Below are 21,187 nucleotides of genomic sequence, written 5' to 3'. Positions count from 1 at the left end.
ACAGAACATGCTGATGTTTACAATACCTGAAAGGGGTAGACAGAACCGTATTTGGAGTCTGCACAACCTGCCGCTGTGGCGTCACACCAGAGAAGTCACTCTCGTGCAGTGGGGTGTTAAGCCCACCTTTCAGTGGAGTGTCCACATTGGTCAAGGCCATGAGGTTCTGAGCTTCCTGGAGATAAAGAGAGTGCACAGCAGTCAGGCTAGTGGAACCCTGCCTCTGATCCTATTACACAAATCCTGACGCAGACAGGATTTATACACAATCTTTCATGGAAAACCAAGAGAGTGAATACTGCTCTGGAACAGGCCGGCGCTTTCAGTCCTTTGCCCACCTAACGCATCACATCAGGAGTTCTGAATAAAGTTTCCATGTCAAGATACGCTACCGTCACTGGTGTGAATGCAACATGCCTGCAACCCTGAGCACCTAGGGTGGAGAGACAGGGCGGTCAGCAGTCAGGGGTACCTTCAGTTACAGAGTAGTTTGAAGCCACCTGAGCCTCTGTGTTAAGGGGCAGGGGGAAACAGTGCTGTGGGCTTAGTATGAAACTGCCATTATCCAAGAGCTTCTCCCAGTATCCACGCCATCAAGTACTAAGAATCAAAGTTCCTGATATGAGCTGAGGGCAAATGTCACAACACCTAGGTTTCAGAATAGCTTCATCACTAATTCTTTATCTAATGTTCATAAGCAACTCTGAGTCTCTGCTGCTTCTGTTGGGAAGTTGAAACATACCTAAGCTGCCAATGCATGCCACAAAACTCATAGGATCAGACTGCTTTAAGAAGTCTCACCTAGACTCTTTGAAGACTTGGTCATGTCTCAGCCTTCTCAACCTTTTGGCTAAGACTGAAATGATCAGGCTCTTTTTAGTTCTCACCCTCCTGTAACTGTCTTTGCCTTATCATAGTTCCCAGCTCCATGTCTAAGGCAGACTTTACCTTTCAAAGTCAGGCACATACACATCTCTCTCATACTCGTCTGTGTCTTCAGTGTTCTTCTCCTCCCACTCCCTTTAAATGTAGGTGGGCTTGTGTTTCCCCTTGACAGAGAATACAGCAAGAGTAGCATGGCTTGATGTCCAAGGTTAGCTTAGAACCATGATGTAGCTTCTCTCCACACTCACACCTCTTATATCAGTCTGAGGTACCGGAGAGAAGTTCAATTGCCATGCTGAAGACGCATAAACCACATGCAGATGCAGACGTAAACTCATGCCATGCACCATGCTAAGTCACCAACCTATATCCAGCATCACTACCACACATGCAGGATGATACTCCATGTGTTCTAGCCACTACCTGTCAAGTCACCCTCAAATGCTGAGTCTTCTCAGCTGAGGTACTAGACATCTTAAGGCAGGGGGAAGTCACCTTTTGTGCCCTGTTTAAATCCCCAACCCACAGCAGTCACAAGTATAGTAAATTGTCTAAACTACTAAGAGGCAAAATGTAGACAACTAGAGCAAGACTTGCTCCATGATTCTGAGTATCTCTTCTCATGAAGAGTCTAGAATTTCATACTATCAAAAGTCCTGAGCATGCTTTGATATTCCAAATACAAAGTATCTCTTAGAAAGAGACAGACTTACAACTTCTACATAAGAGGAGAAAACAACACTACATCTAGAAGAGCAAAGGTAACATGACTCACTTTAGGTACCAGGATAATAAACACACAAAGGTAGAAAACACACTATCCTTAAAACCACCCTAAAACGGGGCTGGGGATTTAGCTCAGTGGTAGAGCGCTTACCTAGGAAGCGCAAGGCCCTGGGTTCGGTCCCCAGCTCCGAAAAAAAGAATAAAAAAAAAAAAAAAAACCACCCTAAAACAATATAACCAAATGACCCAGCAGAATACTGGCTCTTCTAGGAGCTGTCTCCTATTCTAGTCTGTCAACTTGATTATACTGAAAAATATATAATTATACTGAAATGTTCCCACAATCTCCCTCCCCTTTCTTTCCTCAAAAGCAAAATCAAAGTAAAAGGGTGCCACTAGGAGGCAGCAACTTGTGGGAGGCCCTTGCACATGCAGTGTCCTTCCTTGCACTGCTCTGCTCCATGCCCAGTGTTCTGAGGCAGCCGTGAGGACCTACAGCAGCAGGTCCACAATCTTTCAGGCACAGTGGCTACCAAGTACCAACAAATGGAAGGGAGGGATGGATAGATGGCTCAGAGGACAAAAGCACTGGCTGCTCTTAAAGACCCAGGCACAACTCCCAGCACATGTAATTGTCTGTAATTCAAGTTCCAAGAGCTCCAACACCCTCCTTTGACTATGCAGATTCGGCACACAAATAGTGCACATATATGTATGCAGAGAAACCATCCACACATACAAAACTTAAAAGCACAGAACTGCAAAATCTGTACTTCCCTGACAAGAACAATATGAAGGCAGAGGGGCAGAGGGGCAGGCCGGCACCAACATGCTGTGAATGAACAGACGGTCACCACTGAGCCTGCTAGTTCAGACCACTTAGCCTGCTAATTAGGTTTCTGTGCTATAAGAAATGCTCTGGGATCATGGCCATCAAACTGCTGGCCCAACCAATACACAACCAAACCATATGGTGTCCTCCACAGTGACACAAAGATGATCAAATCAACAGTGCCAGCATACCTGTAGAATCCTGTCTTGGGAGGCTGGAGTCCGTGGTGTTCTCAGAGCAATGCTGTTGTTTGTGACATTGTACTCAGACAGGAGAGTGCTAGAAGCAGAGTTTGTGATCCCAGACTCCTCCGCAGTCTGCCGTGCAACTTCACTGGCCTGGCCTACCTTGACAACTTCCTGGAGTTCAGCATCTGAAATCTAAAGGACAAGACCAGCCCTGTAATCCCTTTAACAGGAGCAGTGCAGCTTAAACATTCCATGTTTCAGAGAATGATTTGCTAAAGCTGGGTCAAGGGCAGAAAGACAAAGGCCTCTCTGTACCACTTAATTTCGCCTGGCTTTAAAATTTCCAAAATAAAATTTTAAGTCTTCCTTTTACTATGGGGGGAAAGTTCACATTATAAACAACTGGCTGCAATGGCTGTATTTCTGTATTTAAAACTGTTTTAGGATTTTTATTAATTCTTACAGAATTCCATACAATATTTACCGATATTTAACACCCCAAGTTCCTCCCAATATATTCCAACCTCCTCCCCACCCAGCTTTGTTTCCCCTTTGTAAATATAGAATGGATCATATATGTGCATGCCACCCTTACATGGGAGCCACACTAATCTTCATATCATCCCAATGGTGTGTACGCACTAGGCATAGTCAAAATGTTTTAAATCAATATATTGACAGATTTAATGCACCAAGAACATAAGTACTTGTACAAAACTATTAATGAGAAGATAATACTATTGAAAAATCAACTAAATATCACACAGTCCACTAAACCTCAAGATCTCTAGGAAAATCTAAAAGTGTACTTCTGTAATTTTACCAAAAGAAATATCCTTAGAAATATTAAAGAAAAATTCAATTAAGAACTACCAAGAACTGCCACCACTCAAAGCGGGAGCACATAACAGAACTGTGCTCATGCGCTCACCGATGGACTTTTCTCCACGTGGCTCTCCATTAAACTATGGTTTCTTGAGCATTAAGCACAGGCCTGAGACAGCAGCCCACCTCTATTTACTGAGTCTGATGTAAGCTTGTAAATCCACAGGATGATAGACTGTTCCAGTTACCTGAGGGGCAGGCAGCACAAGTTTGCTTCTCTTTTTAGTAAACTCAGAGACACCACTAGTTTGAAGGATAGCAGATGGTAAATCAGATTCTTTTTTCCTTTTTAAATGCTGTTTGTCTTTTTTTCTATCTCTTCCTTCTTTTTCACTGTAATGGATCAAGACAGAAAAGAAAATTACACACAGGCAATAATATCAAGAGCTATATAAACTATTAAACTTTAAGCAATTTCATTTCTAAGGAATTTTTATAAAAAACAAAAGTAGTATGTTAATCAATTCCTACATAATTAATCTAGTACATTTGAGAAAAATAAACTTGGAATAGTTACAGAATTATTAACAAAAAAGAAACACTAATTTAAGTTCTAAAATTTAAAGCCTAAAACTATAAAAATAGTAATATCAAAAATAATATATGCCAAAAAGTACAAGTTTACTATGTTTATATTCACATAGAAACATATGTGAGCATAATGATTTGTATGCAGAAAAAGATACATGAGACAGAATTAAAATATACCAAATGTTTAAGGACCCCATCATGATTTTTTTAATTCATACAAGAAATTTTTCACATTTATCTTTTATTTGGGGGGTTGGGAGTGCACCACCTGCAATGGTGTACACGTTACACTTAGAGACGACTGGTAGGAGCTTACTCTCTCCTTCCACCACGTGGGTTCCAGAGATCAAACTCAGATCATCAGGTTTGACAGTGGGTTTCTTTATCTGATGGGCCATCTTGCTGCCCAAGAAAGTAAAAAAAGTAAGGAAAAAGGGTATGTTCATCATAACGACACCAAAGGTTGTTAAGACGCTTAAACCAGCCTCAGGCAGTATGTTAAAGATCTGTTTCCTTCCCTACCACAGACAGGTCTACCCCTTCCAAACACCTAGCTTTCTTATTTAATCTATTTGAAGAGCCTACCTAAACAAACGCCTAAACACTCAAGAAAATTCTGTTGCATAGTGCTTGATAACTAAGTAAAAATTCCTATCAGTAGACTCACGGAACTCCTAGACATCTCTAAAATGAGCAGAGAGATAATTTAAACAACAGAAACATCTACCTATCTATATCAAATATAAAGATTTAAGAATACAGCAAACACTTTTTTCTTTTCTTTGTAAGAAATAAAAGGCAAATATTTTTCACTTTAAAAATGTCTTGGGGCTGGAGAGATAGCTCAGCAGTTAAGAGCACTGACAGCTCTTCCAAAGGTCCTGAGTTCAATTCCCAGCAACCACATGGTGGCTCACAACCATCTGTAATGGGATCCGATGCCCTCTTCTGGTGTGTCTGAAGAGAGTGACAATGTGTTCACATATGTAGAATAAATAAACCTTTTTGTAAATAAATAAACAGGTTAAGCCAATGAGATGGCTCAACACACAAAGGCATTTGCTACATAAGCTCAGTGACAGGAACTGACTTCCAGAACTCTGAAACAGAGGTGGAAAGAGAACCAACTCCATCAGGGTGTCTTGGCTGTGACCTCCACAGTACCCAAGGGGAAAACACACACTCCAACTCTAGAGCTAGAAAAATGGAATCAGGCAAACTCTTGGAGCTCGTACACCAAAACTGGTGAGCTCCAGGCCAATGAAAAACTTCATCTCAACAAAGTGGGGAGAAATGGCAGAGCTCTTGCCTAACATGGAGTGGTAGTGGGGAGAATACAAGATGAACAGCTCCCAGGGAACAGCACTCAGAGTTGATCTCTCTTCTCCAAATACACAAGCACACACTCACATACACCCACCAATATAAATACACCATAGGGAACACATACAAGCAAATGATAAAATAAGCCAGAATTGATTTTGGTAAGATTTCTTCAAGTCATCAGCAAAAGATCTAACTATTTACAAATTGTACAAAAATATAAAGATGTCATTGGTTAAAAAAAAAATAGTAAGTTAAATATAGTGGTGTTTAATCCAACACTAGGAAAGCAGAGGCAAGTGGATCTCTGTAAGTTTGAGAACAGCCTGATCTACATAGTGAGTTCCAGGACAACTAGAGCTACATAATGAGATGCTGTCTTAAAAAAAAAAAAAAAAAAGTAATATATAAACAAACAAACAAAAAATATGTCATTAGTAATAGCAACTGGACTACTAAGATGGCTCAGTGATTAGTAACTGGGTGGCTGCTCTTCCAGAAGTTTGATTTCCAGTACCCATACAGTAGCTCATAACCATCTGTAACTCTAGTTCAGGGAATTCAATGTCTTCTTTCTGCCCTCCGTGAGTATCAGGCACATATGAGGTACGCATACATACAGGCAAAACACTCAAACAGGCTCAAAAAAGGAAAGCTGTCGTCAGCGAGTAAACAGCCTACGAAACACAAGCACTAAGTAAGGAGCACACATCAGGTCAGTGAGATGCTTAGCAGGTAAAGGCACCCGACTCCCAAACCTGCATGGTAGGAGAGAAACCACCTGTTGTCTCACATCCATATGGGTGCTGTAACATACATGCCACACAAGTACACACAAAATACTTACACACTTACACACTAAGTAGATAAAATGCTTCTAGTATACTAATAACAATACTGCCCAGGTTCATTGACTTTCTCACGGAGGTAACCTCATTAAACTCGTCAAAGCATAAAGAGGCTCCATCACCCTAAACCCTAAGAAGCTGGCACATAGTCAAGGCTTGCCAGAGTCCTACTGCACCTATTTCCAAACTCAGAGGGACTCACGATCTTAGCTCCCCGTCAAGATCCTGCTGTCGTAATTTCCTGAAATCAGCATCAAGGGCCTGGTAATTCTCCTCAGAAGTATCATAAAAACCAAGAGCAGGCTTTTTTTCAAATGGGATTTCAGCATTATAATCAACTCCTCTCTTCTTTTTCCTTTTCTTCTGAATCTCTATGCCAGCTGCTCGAAGTTCCCGTCTTTTCTGGAGGGCAGCAAGGCGCCTGGAGAAAAAGAATACAAAGTCACCTTGAAAATTAACACTGCCAGGCAGAGACAGGTTAATCTAACATCACTAAGAAAACTATCTGGTTATCTGGAAAAGAAGTATTTACTCAAGCTCTTACCCCACCCGGTTTGTCAAATTCCAATTCTGATTTTAAAATACAGTAAAGCAAAAGGGAAAGTAGAGAAAGTGTAAGTAAATGTGTGCCTTTTCTCTCTAAGTAAGAATAGACCTGTGGGGCACAGTGAGAGGTTACAGTTTCCACAACAAGATGGGTTTCTTTTGTTGTTGGTGGTGGTGGTGGTGGTTTTGGTTTGGGGAGGCTTTTGTTTTTGTTTTGGGGGCAGTTGCAAGGGTGGAAGGTGGATATAAAGGGACCGGGAGATGAGTGGGATTGGGGTGCATGATGTAAACTTACAAAGCATCAATAAAATTTTTTTTAAAAATAAAGTATAGTCACTAGCCAGGAAGTGATGGTGTAGACTTTAATCACAGCACTCAGGAGTTCAAGGCCAGCCTGGTCTACTAAGTGAGTTCCAGGACAGCCAGGGCTACACAGAGAAACCCCATCTTACAAACAAACAAACAATATTAGAATATAGTTACTAATAAGTAGCAAAAAAAAAAAAAAAAAAGAATGTTGAGATTTAAATTTTTTGCAGCATAAATTGCAGCAAAAAAGTATAAAACAAAATAAAAACATATTTGATACTAATCAAAAAAGGTTAAATACATTTTATGTACCAAGTGGACCTGAGAGGAGTCAGAGGTATGATCAAAATATATATGAAATTGTCAAAGAAATAATAAAATACTATTTTTTAAAGTTTATGTAAGCTCTTTATTTATGTTTATGTATGTCTATGTGAGTGAACTCCACATGCATACAGTGCCTAAGGCGATCAGGAAAGAGCACTGGCATTCTTGGCGCTGAAGTCATAGGTGGTTATGAGCTAGAACATAACTATGGTCTCTTCAGGAGCACTTAACCACTAAGCCATCTCTCCAGCCCTCTAAGTAGAATTTAAAACTCTAATGTGGATAGAAAAAGAAAAGAGTAAACAGAAATAATGCAAGTTTTACTTAACTAGCAATCACAAATTAGCATGCACTATTTCCAAATATCTAGTTACTATCATTTTGAACTTTATTTTAATGGCAAAAGTGTAAAAAATAAGGCTGAGCATAGAGGTGCATACCTTTGATCCCAGCGCATGGGACACAACAGGAGGAAACTGGATCTCTGAGAGTTTGAGGCCAGAGCCAAAACTACCCATCTCAAAAGAAGGTATAGAAGCAGACCATCTCCAGCAAAGGTAATGGAAAAACCAACTGGATGACTTTCTCAAAACAAACTTAGGAACACACACTAAAAACCTACCAATTCATATCAAAGCCACCAATTCATTTCTCTGAATTCAACTAAAAATAAATAAATAATCCAACATAAACAAGAATTTAATCAGACTGTTTTGCTGAACACTGGTCACAATCTAATTCACCAATAAGAATTTACTGAATGAATTTACAAAAGATATAAAACAAGGTATTGTACAGGCTCTATGTAACTTCTGAAATATGCAACTTCTACACAATCCTGAGGAAAACTAGAAATCCGCTCTTACACAGACAAAGGCCTAAGGTAGAGCGGAGTCAATGTTACTCAACAGATAGACAAGTACATGAACGTTATGTGCACATCTCAGCCAGAGTCAGTATTTAACTGTGACAATCAGCAGAGGGTAAAAGTCCATTTAATTCCATTTCTGCTTTGTATTTACTAATGATGCTTTAATTTTAGTGAGTTAATGAGAAAAGTTATTCACAGTATTAAAGACAGAAAAACAAATCACATACCAGTATACACGAGAGTGACAGCCAGTATGAAAGTTCAAGAAACAAGAAACAGTCCCCAGAAAACATGAAAAAGGAAGGGCGTGGCGAACGTATAAAAATTCAAGAAAATCTAGCTAACCTCGGTAAGAAAGACAAGCAGATAACAGCTGCAGGACCCTCTCCCTTCTACCTACCAGCTCCTAGAGGAAACTCCACACAAGTACAGCCAAGAACACGAGCTCCCTCTCCCTGCCAGCTAGCAGTCAGAGGCTTTCAGTCCAGGGGAGCCAGACATCAGTACTTCTTACCCTGCCACCAGACACCCAGCTACACAGGCTCCCTTCTTCCACCCAAACAGTGGTTCTCCCCTGGGCATACTGACACTGGGAATGAAGTCCTGAAAGCTCTTTCTGCCCCAGCTTCTGGATTGAAGGCTCTACCTTGGGAGAGATTTGAAGACTGCCCACCACACCTGCTCCCCAGCACCCTGGGCTCTTTAACCAAGAGTGTCTATCAGAAATGCAGTCAAGGACCCCTAGAGAAAAAAAGCAAGACCTAAAAGCCCTGACTCCCATCAACAACAGGAGCTCAATCCAGCCAAAGGGCACTTTCAAAAGCAATCAAAGTTGTGGTCAACAGCAAGTGGGAAAAGAGAAGAGGTTCGGTGGAAACAAGGCAGTCTGTGAGCCGACTAGCTTGACAGAGACCAAAAGACTGGGTCAGAGTAAGTCTCCTGGAATCAGAGTAAATCTCAAAAGCCAATCTCAGAACCATCTCTTCAAAGGAACTCAAACTGGATCAAATCTGACTACACAGCAATTTATAACCCCAGAACACTGCTGAAATCACTACAACAAACAACTGGATACAATCAGGAAAAAGATATCAACAAGAACCCTGCCCCAACCATGCCATCCCACAATGACTGTGGTATCCAAGACTCCTACTCTCTGAGCAACATCATCAGAGGACAGCAATAGAACAAACTTCACTAAAGTAGTAAGATCAAAACAAACAATTAAACTAGATGAGGACAGGGATACAGTACCCACAACTATTATGTTACCATATACAAAACATGCAATTTTCAAGGAAAAAAAAGAGACTTGTGAAGAAATCAGTCAGTTACAAGGGAACCTCAGAAAGATTAACAAATAACTGTGTAAGATGTGACTACAGAGTGATCCAATTAGGTCTCTATGGTAACGAGTTTACAGACACATAAACAAACATCTACAATGAAAGAGAAGTCTTGAAGGATGTGTTCCAAAAGTAAATTTCATTCTTTAAAATAAGAGGAACCAAGACTAACACATTAGAGAACACTCCCTTCTTCATGCTAAGTGACTCTAACTAAAGCATATGCTAGTGTATCAGTCACGTCCTAAAACATTACTTAACCCTCAAGAGTATACAGAACAGAAAAGTAGCTGGATATGAAGAAAACATAGCACCTTCTCTTAGATAGGATAGTTCTCTATGTGTATCACTCTGACTACTCCTACACTAATGAATGGCCAGCTACTATGCCAAAAGCATCCTCCATCCCAGGATCCAGCACTGGGAATACCAACACAGTGCTAGCTACCCACTAGGTCAAAAAGCAAGTTCTAGACAGCACAGGAGCCAAAAAAGGCTCTAGGTAGACTGTGGGGTAGGGAGTTTATCAATACCTGAATCCCACCAACTGCCACACAGTTCAGATGGTATCTTTACCAACTTTATCTTAGCTTCTGGGCATCAGAATGATATAAATTCAACCAAAAGGAAGCAAGGAGAAGGTGGGGGAAGGCCTAAGCAAAGAACAATGCCTAATACAGTTCGCTCGCTTTTTAAGTGACGATTTCTCCGACAGCCTAGACTTTGGCTCAAGGCTCATTAACTTTAAGTCCCTCTAGGATCAGCTGGGAGTCCTGCCCAACACTGACCAAGAGGATGAGGAGCTGGAAACTGACAATCATGTGAAAGCCACCTGAAGCCACAATGCTACAAGAGATCAAACACAGCATGCTGGGTCAAGTATTTGCCCGTAATTTCTGCCATGCTTTGTAAACTTTTTAAGTGTATTTTTCCTATAACTATTCTGAAATGGTTAGGGAGAAAATACAGAAGTTGTTTTTGTTTGTTCCAGATGTTCCAGAACAATAAAGGCACTAAGGAGTAACAGCAAAATGGGAATTGATCAGTTCAGACTAGTTACCAACTAGAGCAGATAACCATACAGTTGCCTGAACCTAAGGACGCATAACCAATTACTGTACATAGAATGAAAAGAAAACATGCCTTGCTTCTTCCAACTGCTTTTCTCTTGCTTTCCTCTTAGCCTTCTTTCCTTGAGTATTGGCCAAACGGGCTCGAGCCTCAGAAAGCATCTCAAGTTCATCTGCGAAAATAAAGACAAGAAAAATAAGTTCCTCTCCAACAACAGCAGTCAGGCATATCCCAGTGCTTACAATGACAAAAGCATAAATATACTCACTACTGGTACAGGGCACAGAAAACTTGTCAAGTCAGAGAAAGGTTACAAATCATCCCATCATTAACTTGCTCGTTATGTAGGCCTCGTGCCATATTTACCTCTGTGAAAATGTTTCCCATTAAAATCAGAATAAGAATGTCTACTTCAGAGATGCTAAGAGCTAAGAAAAATGAAGTATATCAAGCAAGGATCAAGTATTTGCTCACAGAAAGCTCTACTACAATAGCATCCGTAACACCAACAAAATGACACTTCACCAGCAGAGAAATAATGCAGCAACTAATCATGGGGAACTGATAACCTTCAGACATTTTTCCCCTCAGAATTGTTTTTTCTCCAAGACATTTTCTACAGCTCTCCCCAACAAAACAACAAAAGCAGTCTCATAATGATGGACAAGACTTAAGACTCCACTCAGATCATAGTCCTCTCTCTTCCCTCAGTAAGAATTACCAACTCAGTTTCCTCAGGGGAGGACCTGGTGCCTACAGCTTTAAAAGTTCCCCAAGTGGAAAGGATGTAACAGCCTCATAGTCACATACTCGTCACTCTTGGGAGCCACTGCATTCAGGTTTTAAATCTTTTCATCTTTAAACTACCACGTACCCAAAAAAAGGTAAAGGAGGTATTATTCTCAAGTTCAAAGAGCCTACATGACTTAGCTAAGGTCAAACAGCTAGTAAATAGCAGAGATGGACCCAAAGGCCAATCCCGGACTCTTGACTCGATGTGTTACAGAATCACTGTCAGTCTCCAGCATAGCTCTTGAAGACCAGTCCTTTCCTAGAGAGTAAATCACCCTAAAGTCAAAAAAACAGCAAAGTCCAATATGCTAGCTTGTTGTCTCTCCTTCTAGAAAAGGAACGAGAGACAGGATCCTGCGAGCCTCATCACCCACTTCTGGCACATCTGACTACTACACTGATCAATTCATTAAATGAAATGAAGAAAGAGAAAATAAAGGGTATCATCAAAAAACCAGACACATTTGGGGAGATACCTAGAATAACCACTGACAGAACTGGGATTCTAAACATCAGGAGTTCAGGAGAAACTAAGAAGAGTGTGAGGAAGGCCTGAGTCACATGTTGTGAGCAGAAATTCTTCCCAGCATCCACTCACCCTCATCCATGTCAATTGGATCAGGCCGGGCTGGTTTGGTTTCTGGATTTGGATCTATCTCTCCAGGCTTAAGTTTTCGGGGGTCATCTGTTGTTTCCTCTTCATTGTCCCTTTGGGCAGTTTTGTCCCTTGGAGGGAAAAAAACAAACCCCAGATGAGTCAGTCACAGCATCACCCCATTTAGTATGAGAATTACCAAGGTTCTGGCTCTGGCACTCCTTTCTTTCCCAAAATAACCAACAGATGAGTGTTATGGAAAACAGCATCTTTACAACTGCTTCATGAGAATAAAAGGGACATTACAATTCTCTAATTTCAGTATTTCCACTCATGAGGAAACAAGCAGCCATTCCTCACAAATACAGAACATCCAGACAAATACACTCCTGGAACAGAACGACAAAGTCCTAATAAGCTCTCAGCAGCGCTGCGTTGGTGATGGGGCCTCATGCACCCACTCACACTCACACTCACACTTTCCTGAGTGTGACTAGCACATTTTGTAAACTACCCTTCTACAGGAGAGGCGGAAAACATCATTTTGCTCAACCATTCGACATCTGGAATACAGAATTCAGTGACTTTGGTTTCTCTGGCTTTAGTCACAGGCACAACTAAGCTGGAAATGCTCTAAGCTTGTTCAGCAGGTTAACATAACACAGCCTTCAGGACACTCTGAGGCCCACTCACAGGAGGAATTCATAGTGCTCCAAGCACTGGGCTGCTGTCCTTCCTATGATTGGAGCAATGGTCCTCCACTGCGTTGGCATCAGCTTGGCCAAGTGCAAGAGCTTTTCTTCCTCTTCTCTGGACCATTCAGTTTTCTTAATACTTGGGTCCAGCCATTCGTACCTGTTAAAGACAACATATCAAACATTAGTACTCCATGTACCGACTCTAAGACCACATGCTCTCATCCTTCAATCACTAACACTATGCTGACAAGAGAACTCACTGTGAAGCTGAACTAACTCATCTGCCCCTCTTCACATTACAATGTATGTTCAGTATATAAGACTAGTGAGACTAGTGAGACTTGGGCTGGAGAGATGGCTCAGTGGTTAAGAGCACCCGACTACTCTTCCAGAGGTCCTGAGTTCAATTCCCAGCAACCACATGGTGGCTCACAACCATCTGTAAAGAGATCTGATGCCCTCTTCTGGTGTATCTGAAAACAGCTACAGTGTACTCATATATAATAAATGAATAAATCTTTAAAAAAAAAAAAAAAAAAAGACTAGTGAGACTTAAAACTCTAACAAACTAAAGTCCAAGATGCAATCATGGAACTTCTTTTTTTTTTAACTAGTACTTATTTTTATTTGTTTAACCGTCTTTTGTTTTATGTCTATTTGGTTTGTTTTTTGTGGTAATTGTGTTGTTTTGTTTTGGGTTTTCTGGTTTTTTGAGATAGGGTTTCTCTGTGTACCATTGTCTGTCCTAGAACTCCATCTGTAGACCAGGCTGGCCTAGCATTCAGACATCTGCCTGCCTCTGCATTCCATGATGGGATTACAGATGTGCATCACCATACCCAGCACTTGTTCTTAGATTTTCTGAACTGCTAAAAGTACCTGGAAAAAATAGCACCTTGTATTATTTATATTACAATTTCACTGTACATCCTTATGTTTGAGTCCCACAGCATCTTCACTTACTTCTCTAAACGTCCACTTAAACCCACTGTTTAATGTTCCAGAGCTGTGTGCTTCCATGTGCTGTACTTTTAAGTTTAAAGTAGAAGACACTGTCCGTCTTCTAACGTCTCAGTCTGCCTTGTCCATGAGGTGGTTAGCTGGGTGAGAACCTGTCCACATGTCTAAGTCCTCACTGCCACTGGTGCTCCAGCTAGGCTGAAGCTTAAGGCTTACAGTCACTAAGAGAAAGTGAATCAAACTACTGCAGCCTGAGAGCCCCCTTCCTTCTGCTCTGCATCTGACCCTTCCCACCATCAGAATCTGGGTCACTTCACACAATCCAAATCCTGCTCCTCATAGCATATGGGCTGCAGCCGAGATGGTTCATCCAAGTCCAGGACACTGCTCATGACCACCACTCTGTGACTTAACAAGGTAACACATAAGTAGAATGTTGCATTTTAGTATAGCAAATATGCAATATTGCTGCCCTATTAAAAGGAAGCTAACCACTGTGACCTGGCCTTTAAAAAAAAAAAAAAAGCACTGTTTAGCATTTATTTCTTTGGGAAAGTAAGTCCTAAAATAACCAATTTATAAACTTTTAGACCACAACTTATTCAATGAACTGAGGCCCAGCTACCTAAGATTTTGTATTGTGTCTCACAAGGCACTCTCAAATAAATACATTAACTCACTTGGACAAGGATTCACAACTGATCAATTAGTGCTAAGTTGTGAGAAAACAGGCAGGGTAAAGAGGAGGAAAAATGGTTTGCTCAAGACACAGGAAGCAAGTGGTAAGTACATCTAAAGGCCCCTCTTTCCATACTTCCCTCCATATCACAGTTCATGCTTTAGGGGAATAGAGGGGGTCAAAGAGCCAGCTCCCTCATCACAGTGGGGATCCGGATCACACTGCTTTCCCCTGGACTGACTGGTACATACATACCATCTGGCTTTGCACTGCTTTGCCGATTTCCTATGCAGCAATGAGGCAATCCTAGACCACTGGTTTTTCCCATATTTCATTACCGCTGCTTTAAGAATTTCATCCTAGAGAGTTACCAAAGAGAATGCATTCAGTCACAAGCCTCTAAATGAGAAAAGACAAAACTTAAGTTAGTCCCCGCAGAGGTCCTGTAGAGAGAGGCACACGATCGTTAAAAAAATAAAAAAGGCATGGAAACTTTATTATTCAGTGGTTAAGAACATGTACTGCTCTTTGCAGAAAATGTGAGTTCAATTCCCAGCACCCTTATCAGGCATCCTGCCTATAACTCCAGCTACAAGGGGATTCAAAGTCTCTAGCCACTGAAGGCACCTGTACTCATGCACAGACACATAATTTTTAAAGTAAAATATATCTTTAAAAAAAAAGAGAGAAAGGACATCTTACCTGCCCCTCAACAAACTGGAGGTGGGAAAAGTCAATGCTGAAAACACTACTTTATGACAGACAAAATTATTCACCCATATGTACCTGCCATTCTCTTCAAAGATAGAGTTCATATTTATATTTACTCAAAACAAAAATAACAACTGCAACAAAAACAAAAACAAAAAAAGCAAAGCTTCCTGAATATCTACCTTGAACCAGGTCTCATTATATACTCCAGGAAAGAGAATCAAAGAAGCAACTTGAGACTCTGGTTCAACACATTTCCTCTCCATCATCCTACTAACCACAACAGCTCAGGATCCACATTTCCCTCTACCTCATCAGTCAGCACCATCTACTCCAATCTCCAAAAACTACTTCACCGGGGTACCCATAGCATAACCCAATCCCCAGACAACCTGCCAAGCAAACTCACAAACATGAAAGTCGTAGATCTTTCTTGAGCACTTTACTTTTAGGCTTTTTCCACAATGAACTTGCATTGCCTGCCTTATACTTAAGCCCCTCCACTCCATCTTCTCTCCCATTACTAATTGGTAGAGTCCCCACCTAGTATACATGAAGTCCTGGGTTAGATTCCCATAAGACTTTGCATGGCAGTACACACCTGTAATCCCAGCCCTGGAGAGGTAGAGGCAGGAGGGTCACAAATTACCAGTCACTCTCATCTACATAAGAAGCTCAAAGCCAATCTGAGCTACATGAGACCCTATCTCAAACACACACACACACCCCTCTGCAGGGTTTTGACCACTGCTGTAACTTAAATTTTTGTGATTCTACTTCTTCCTCAGAAATCACCTCTTCCAAGTTTAAATAGCCTGGGTGCATGCAAGACCCTTTTTAGTACCTCCATTTGTAAAGTTTTTCAGCACATCTTCAACCAAATACATGTGGCAGGTCCCTATCCTACAAGATTCATTCCCAAACACCACCAAGCAGCCTGCTTCATACTAGCAGACCAAAGCCTGGTCCTTCTGCACTGCTGTCTGATGAGGACAACAGCAATTCAACTTTACTGAAAGCCTACTAATGTGCCCAGCTGTGTTTGAAATATTCCAAACTGCCAACTCATTTCAAGAGCTCAAACACTATTATGTGTCTTATAAAAATGAGTAAACTGAGGCTCTGAGAAGTTAAACTCCGCCAGAACCACACAGAAGTGCCTGCGACAACAAAATGAGCTGTAGCGAATGAAAAATAGGTGCCACAAACCCACTAAACAACCAACTCTCAACGGGACGGCTTATGGGCAAGGACTCCAAGAAGTGTTCTCAGCTAAGTTTGGAGGAGACTCAGAAAGATGCCAAGCAATAAGAAGCTATCTCAAGAAGGTACGAGACGTAAAGGTACTCCTACATTCAGCGCATCCGATTAAATACACGTTCATTTCATTTCTTTTATTTCCTTTCTTCTCCCGTTCCGCTCACCGTGACATTATCTACTACATTTCTGGAAGCAAACACCACCCTATACTGGCTTCTATCCCAGCAAGGGTGGCGTGACTGGAAGGTAAGAGAAAGGACCTTGGGAATCTGCAGAACGGACAGACTATGCCCGGGGACCAGATAAGCAGAGAGGTGCAGACGTAAACGCGCCGCCTGCCCCCGCTAAGTAAGTCACTGAAAAACAAAGTTGCGGTCACAGCGCTTCGCTCTGCTAGAACTGACAAAGGAAGGAGCTGGAGAAAAACTAGGCTTCCGCGGGGGTCCCGTCGGAGCCGCCACAGGGTTGCAGGGGAGAGGAGGGGGCGCGTCCCTAACTGAACAAATAAGTGTTCAAGGGCCTAGCAGATGCCAGGCGGGGAGCGCCGACCGACAAGTCGTGACCTCGTTCCCGAGGTTGAGCCAGGTGACCCGCATCCGCACCCACGCATGGCAAGGGTCTCCCGGGTCCGCAGAGTCGCGGCCCCCCACGCAGACCCCCGCGGGACAGCCAAGGCTCCCGGAGCTGTCCGCGCGTGCGCACTCGCTACCGGACCCGGCGGAGGGCTGCGGACGGCGGGAAAAGCTGCCTCACCTCCGTATTCCTCCACACGCCCCCTTTGATCATAATCCGGGGCATCTTGGCGGCGGAGTGTCCCGGCAAGCGGCCGAGTGGAGCTTCGAGAAAGTAGTAACGGCGCTTCGGTCACGGGACGCAAAGAGGCCACTTCCTCCAAGAGCGACCTTCTGCTTTGATGAGATCTGCGCAGGCGCGGCGTGAGCAGCCCCCGGTAAATCTCGCGAGATCTTAGAGGCCGAAGGCGAAAGACGCGGCCTATTTTGGAACCTTAACACTGACGGAAAATTATCAAACCGTAGAGGCCAAAGCGCCCGACGTCGCGCGCAGGTCCCAGACAGGTTGGAGGAAAACAAAACTCTCGCGAGATGCCAGAGGTGGAACTTGGCCGGCAACGCGTGAAGGGATTGGTCCCGAAGTCACGGGGGGGCGGTACAGGGGGAGGGGGGTAGGGAAGTCAGGGGTGTGGCGTTCCGCACCACGCTAGATCGGATGGGAGCTTTGTTAGTTTATTTAACGGAGCGCCCCGCTGGCATCTAAGCGACAAGAACTTCGCGGAGGCCTCAGGGAGATGCAATAGGGTGAGTCTGTTCTCTTCTGGGAACTACAACCCGCAGTGCCAAGTGCCGAGGATGCTGAACAGATTCAAGGTCCTAACTGTACCCTGAGAGACGCGACTGCTCTCCCGAAGTGTTCTTTATCCTTCCTAGAAGAGCCGCGCAAACTTCACCTCAGCCCCCGAGGAGTTCACGAAGGTGCGCCCTAGGAGCCCTCAAAGTGTCGCGCTCGCGGGTTTCACTCATACCTCACTGGTGGGTCTCTGTGGAACAAACTCGGCGGGTTGAGGGAGACTTGCCCCTGGGATCCTGCGGCGGCGTCATCTGAAGAGTGGAACTAAGGGCGAACTCTTGTTCATAAAATCGGAGGACAGCTGCGACTTCATAAACACTCGGTGAGGTGGAACCTGTCAAACTCTCCGCTATCTCCTCTCCCTCTCTCCCACGCAGACTATTCACTATTCCAGAGCAATTACTTGGTGCCACCCCAGGTCCCTAGGGAAAGATTTTATTCCATGCATAGCGGCTCTGCAGTGGTTCATTGCCATTGTCTGTGCTTCTCTTTGCCTCTTCTCGAAGACATGACGAATTTTCCGATTCGATTTTTGTTATTATTTTTCTCTTGAAATAGGAAATTGCACCAAAATATCACGGCTTTCAGTAGAGAGGAGGGAGGTGATGTAGTATTATGAAAAACACTTGGGTTTAGTGACCTACAATCTCACTTCACTTTTTTTTTAAAGGTTTATTTATTCTATATAAGTATACTGTCACTGTCTTCAGACACACCAGAAGAGGGCATCAGATCTCATTACAGATGGTTGTGAGCCACCATGTGGTTACTGGGAATTGAACTCAGGACCTCTGGAAGAGCAGTCAGTGCACTTAACCACTGAGCCATCTCTCCAGCTGCAACTGTGGGTTTATCAGGACTCTTGATTAAAATAATGGAAAGCTAACTCCAATCCAAAGGGGAATATGGAAGTAGCTATGACCTGGGAATGTTCTGGATCCAAGGATCTGAACGGAGCAACAGTGTACTTGCATACATAAAAGGCTTTAAATAAATCCACAGTTGAACCAGTCCTCTCCCAGAGCCCTTTCACATAGGCTATTCCAAAGGTTTATGGCAATGGCTTCTTCCACTCAGGACTGCCCCTAGACTTTCGGTCATATTTATGCTAACTTTAAAAGGGTGTCTCTTCCTTAAGACATGTTAATGTCACCTGTTAGAAAATTGTTACAAAGGATTGGTATTTGGAGAACAGAACACACTTCAGCAACCTATTGAGATCTACCATGTCTGTGGTGTGGATTTTAGTCAGATGGACCAACATTGCCCCTTTTATTATGTGAATTAGTCCTCCAAGTGCCATGCAGGCCCCTCTGCACAGCAGCCCTGACAACTGTCCTTCAACACCTTTGAGCATAGATGGTGTACCCTCAGCATGCAATAGATGGAAGTCTGGAACCTCTGAGATCAGAGCCCCACATCCAGAAACAAAAAGATAGGTTCCACATCTTCCTCACTTACCCAACGTACATTTTCCCAAGTGTCCCTCAGAAAATCAGTCACATGGGAAACTCCGTAAATACATGCTTCATGATTATTTCAAACAAACAAACGACCCCACATTTCCCAACCTCCACTTTACCAAAATGAAAGCCAATAAGAACTTGTAAGATGAGGAAATCTCTTTTTCCCTGTTTTGAGTTGAAATGTATCTCCACAACTAGATATATTCACATCCTAACCCTTGGTACCTAGACATGTGAACTCATTTGGAAATATTGTAGAGTCTTCACAGATGTGATGGAGTTAAGGTGAGACCAAACTAGTATGAAGATAACTCTCCAGCCAGCGATCAGTGTCCTCAAATTATCACCCATTCACCACACTTTCTCTTGTTGCACTGATTTTATCTCCTGTTTTAATTATTAGACTAAAAGTTCATGCCTGGTTTCCTGTATATTTGACTGATCTGTGGCATAGGGGATCTGCTTTAAACCAAGTTGGTTATGCTCCAGGACAAACACATACAAAAGGATTCATTGGAATGATTTTTGTAGCTATCACAGCTGCCACAGTTATCCTATTCAAAATAAACACTTGAAAATGATGTTTGATAACTCCCTTCTGTAGTTTTCAGGACTGTGATTGCTATTCTTCATTGTCAACTTGACTATATCTGGAGTCAACTACAACCCAGAAATGGAGAACACACCTGTATGACATTGTTTGCTTAAAGTGGATGAATCCACTGGTCCAGACCTTTGAGGTAGGAAGACACAACTTTAATCCGAATCTTGAGGTGGGAAGACAGACCTTTCATTTGAATCTTGAGGTGGAAGACAGTCTTTGATCCAAATCTTGAGTCAGGAAAAACATACCTTTAATATGAGCCACACCTTCAGCTGGCCGTCTATATAAGAAGAAGGAAGCTTTTGTTCTTTGTTTGCCTTCACCTTGCTAGCACATCCATTCCTTCTGACTTTAGAGCCCACTTCTGGATTGCAGCATATACTGAAGACCAGATGAAACATGCAGCCTTGTGGGACTGAACAACTACTAGATTTCTAGACTTTCTGATCACAGGTAGTTATTGTTCGATTAGCTGGACGGGGGGGAAGGAGAGAGAGATTCATTCCATAAGTTCTGTGACTGTAGAGAACCCGACTAATACCCTAATTTTGGTACCAGAAGTGGTTCTAGAGAAAGAAGTATAAGGATGAATCTTCTAAGTATCTGGAATAGGTATTTCAATTCACCAGCGCCTTCAGCTACTGAAGCCACTCTAGTCACCCCCTCTCCTGGGAGCTCAGAGAGTACCGAAAGCCCTTGGTGTGAACTATACTACAAACTTAGAGAGATAAATGACTTTGATTATCCCAACTTACCAATTGTGAGCACTGATGGATTAGGTGACCTTGTATATGAAACTTTTGACAGGTTGGGGGAAAATAAGGGAAATACTGCTGCTGGTTGGTTGCTTTTAATATCTCTTGATAAACTGATAAAGGATAGGAATGAGCTCCAGATTAAAATTAACCAACTTCAGAACATGGTAAAGGACAACAAAGAACTTAATGATAAAATTGACCACCTTCAGATGCTCATAAACAATCTAAAGGTTTCCAAGTGTGCCCTGGAAGAGAATCTTATCTCCAGCAGCCACAAAGCTCGAGTTATGGAAAATCAAACTAAAGCTCTCATTATAAGGTTAGCTGAATTACAGGGAAAATTCAAGTCCCAGCCTCAGAGAGTGTCAGCAGGTAAAGTAAGGGCATTAATTGGTAAAGAATGGGATCCTATAACTTGGGATGGGGATGTGTGGGAGGACCCTGTTGAAGCTGAGAACTTAGAATTCTCAGATTCTCAAGGGTTTACCTCATCTGAGGAAATGGTACCCTCAGCCCCACCCCTTGAAATACTGCCATTTGTACCTTTCACTGAGGAACTTAATCCTTCGTTGTCTATTAAACCAGCAGTGATTAGCTCTCAAAGAAATGCC

At 42.5% G+C, this 21,187-nt stretch overlaps 2 protein-coding genes across 3 annotated transcripts in view; both read right to left on the bottom strand.

The window, feature by feature from the left end:
- Positions 1-17,286, bottom strand: part of Cdc5l (cell division cycle 5-like) — a 38,505-nt gene extending 21,219 nt beyond the window's left edge. The window contains exons 1-9 of the mRNA NM_053527.2: positions 17,137-17,286; positions 14,668-14,771; positions 12,769-12,930; positions 12,079-12,206; positions 10,761-10,860; positions 6,421-6,639; positions 3,705-3,849; positions 2,635-2,823; positions 27-175 (exon numbers count right to left, since the gene is read on the bottom strand). Of these exons, the coding sequence (NP_445979.1) occupies positions 27-175; positions 2,635-2,823; positions 3,705-3,849; positions 6,421-6,639; positions 10,761-10,860; positions 12,079-12,206; positions 12,769-12,930; positions 14,668-14,771; positions 17,137-17,181 (1,241 nt within the window). The 5' untranslated portion in view covers positions 17,182-17,286. The remainder of the gene's footprint in view (positions 1-26; positions 176-2,634; positions 2,824-3,704; positions 3,850-6,420; positions 6,640-10,760; positions 10,861-12,078; positions 12,207-12,768; positions 12,931-14,667; positions 14,772-17,136) is intronic.
- Positions 17,287-19,948: 2,662 nt separating this feature from the next.
- The window catches only part of Spats1 (spermatogenesis associated, serine-rich 1), a 35,606-nt gene continuing 34,367 nt past the window's right edge, over positions 19,949-21,187 (bottom strand). For both annotated transcript variants that reach the window (XM_063266860.1, NM_181376.3), the window contains exon 8: positions 19,949-20,290. In XM_063266860.1, coding sequence (XP_063122930.1) covers positions 20,253-20,290 — 38 coding nt within the window. In that variant the 3' untranslated portion in view covers positions 19,949-20,252. The remainder of the gene's footprint in view (positions 20,291-21,187) is intronic.

This window comes from Rattus norvegicus, chromosome 9 (assembly GCF_036323735.1).
Source record: "Rattus norvegicus strain BN/NHsdMcwi chromosome 9, GRCr8, whole genome shotgun sequence".
NCBI lineage: Eukaryota > Metazoa > Chordata > Mammalia > Rodentia > Muridae > Rattus > Rattus norvegicus.
Note: the sequence above shows the minus strand (reverse complement) of the source record. Positions and strands in the feature narration are given on the sequence as shown.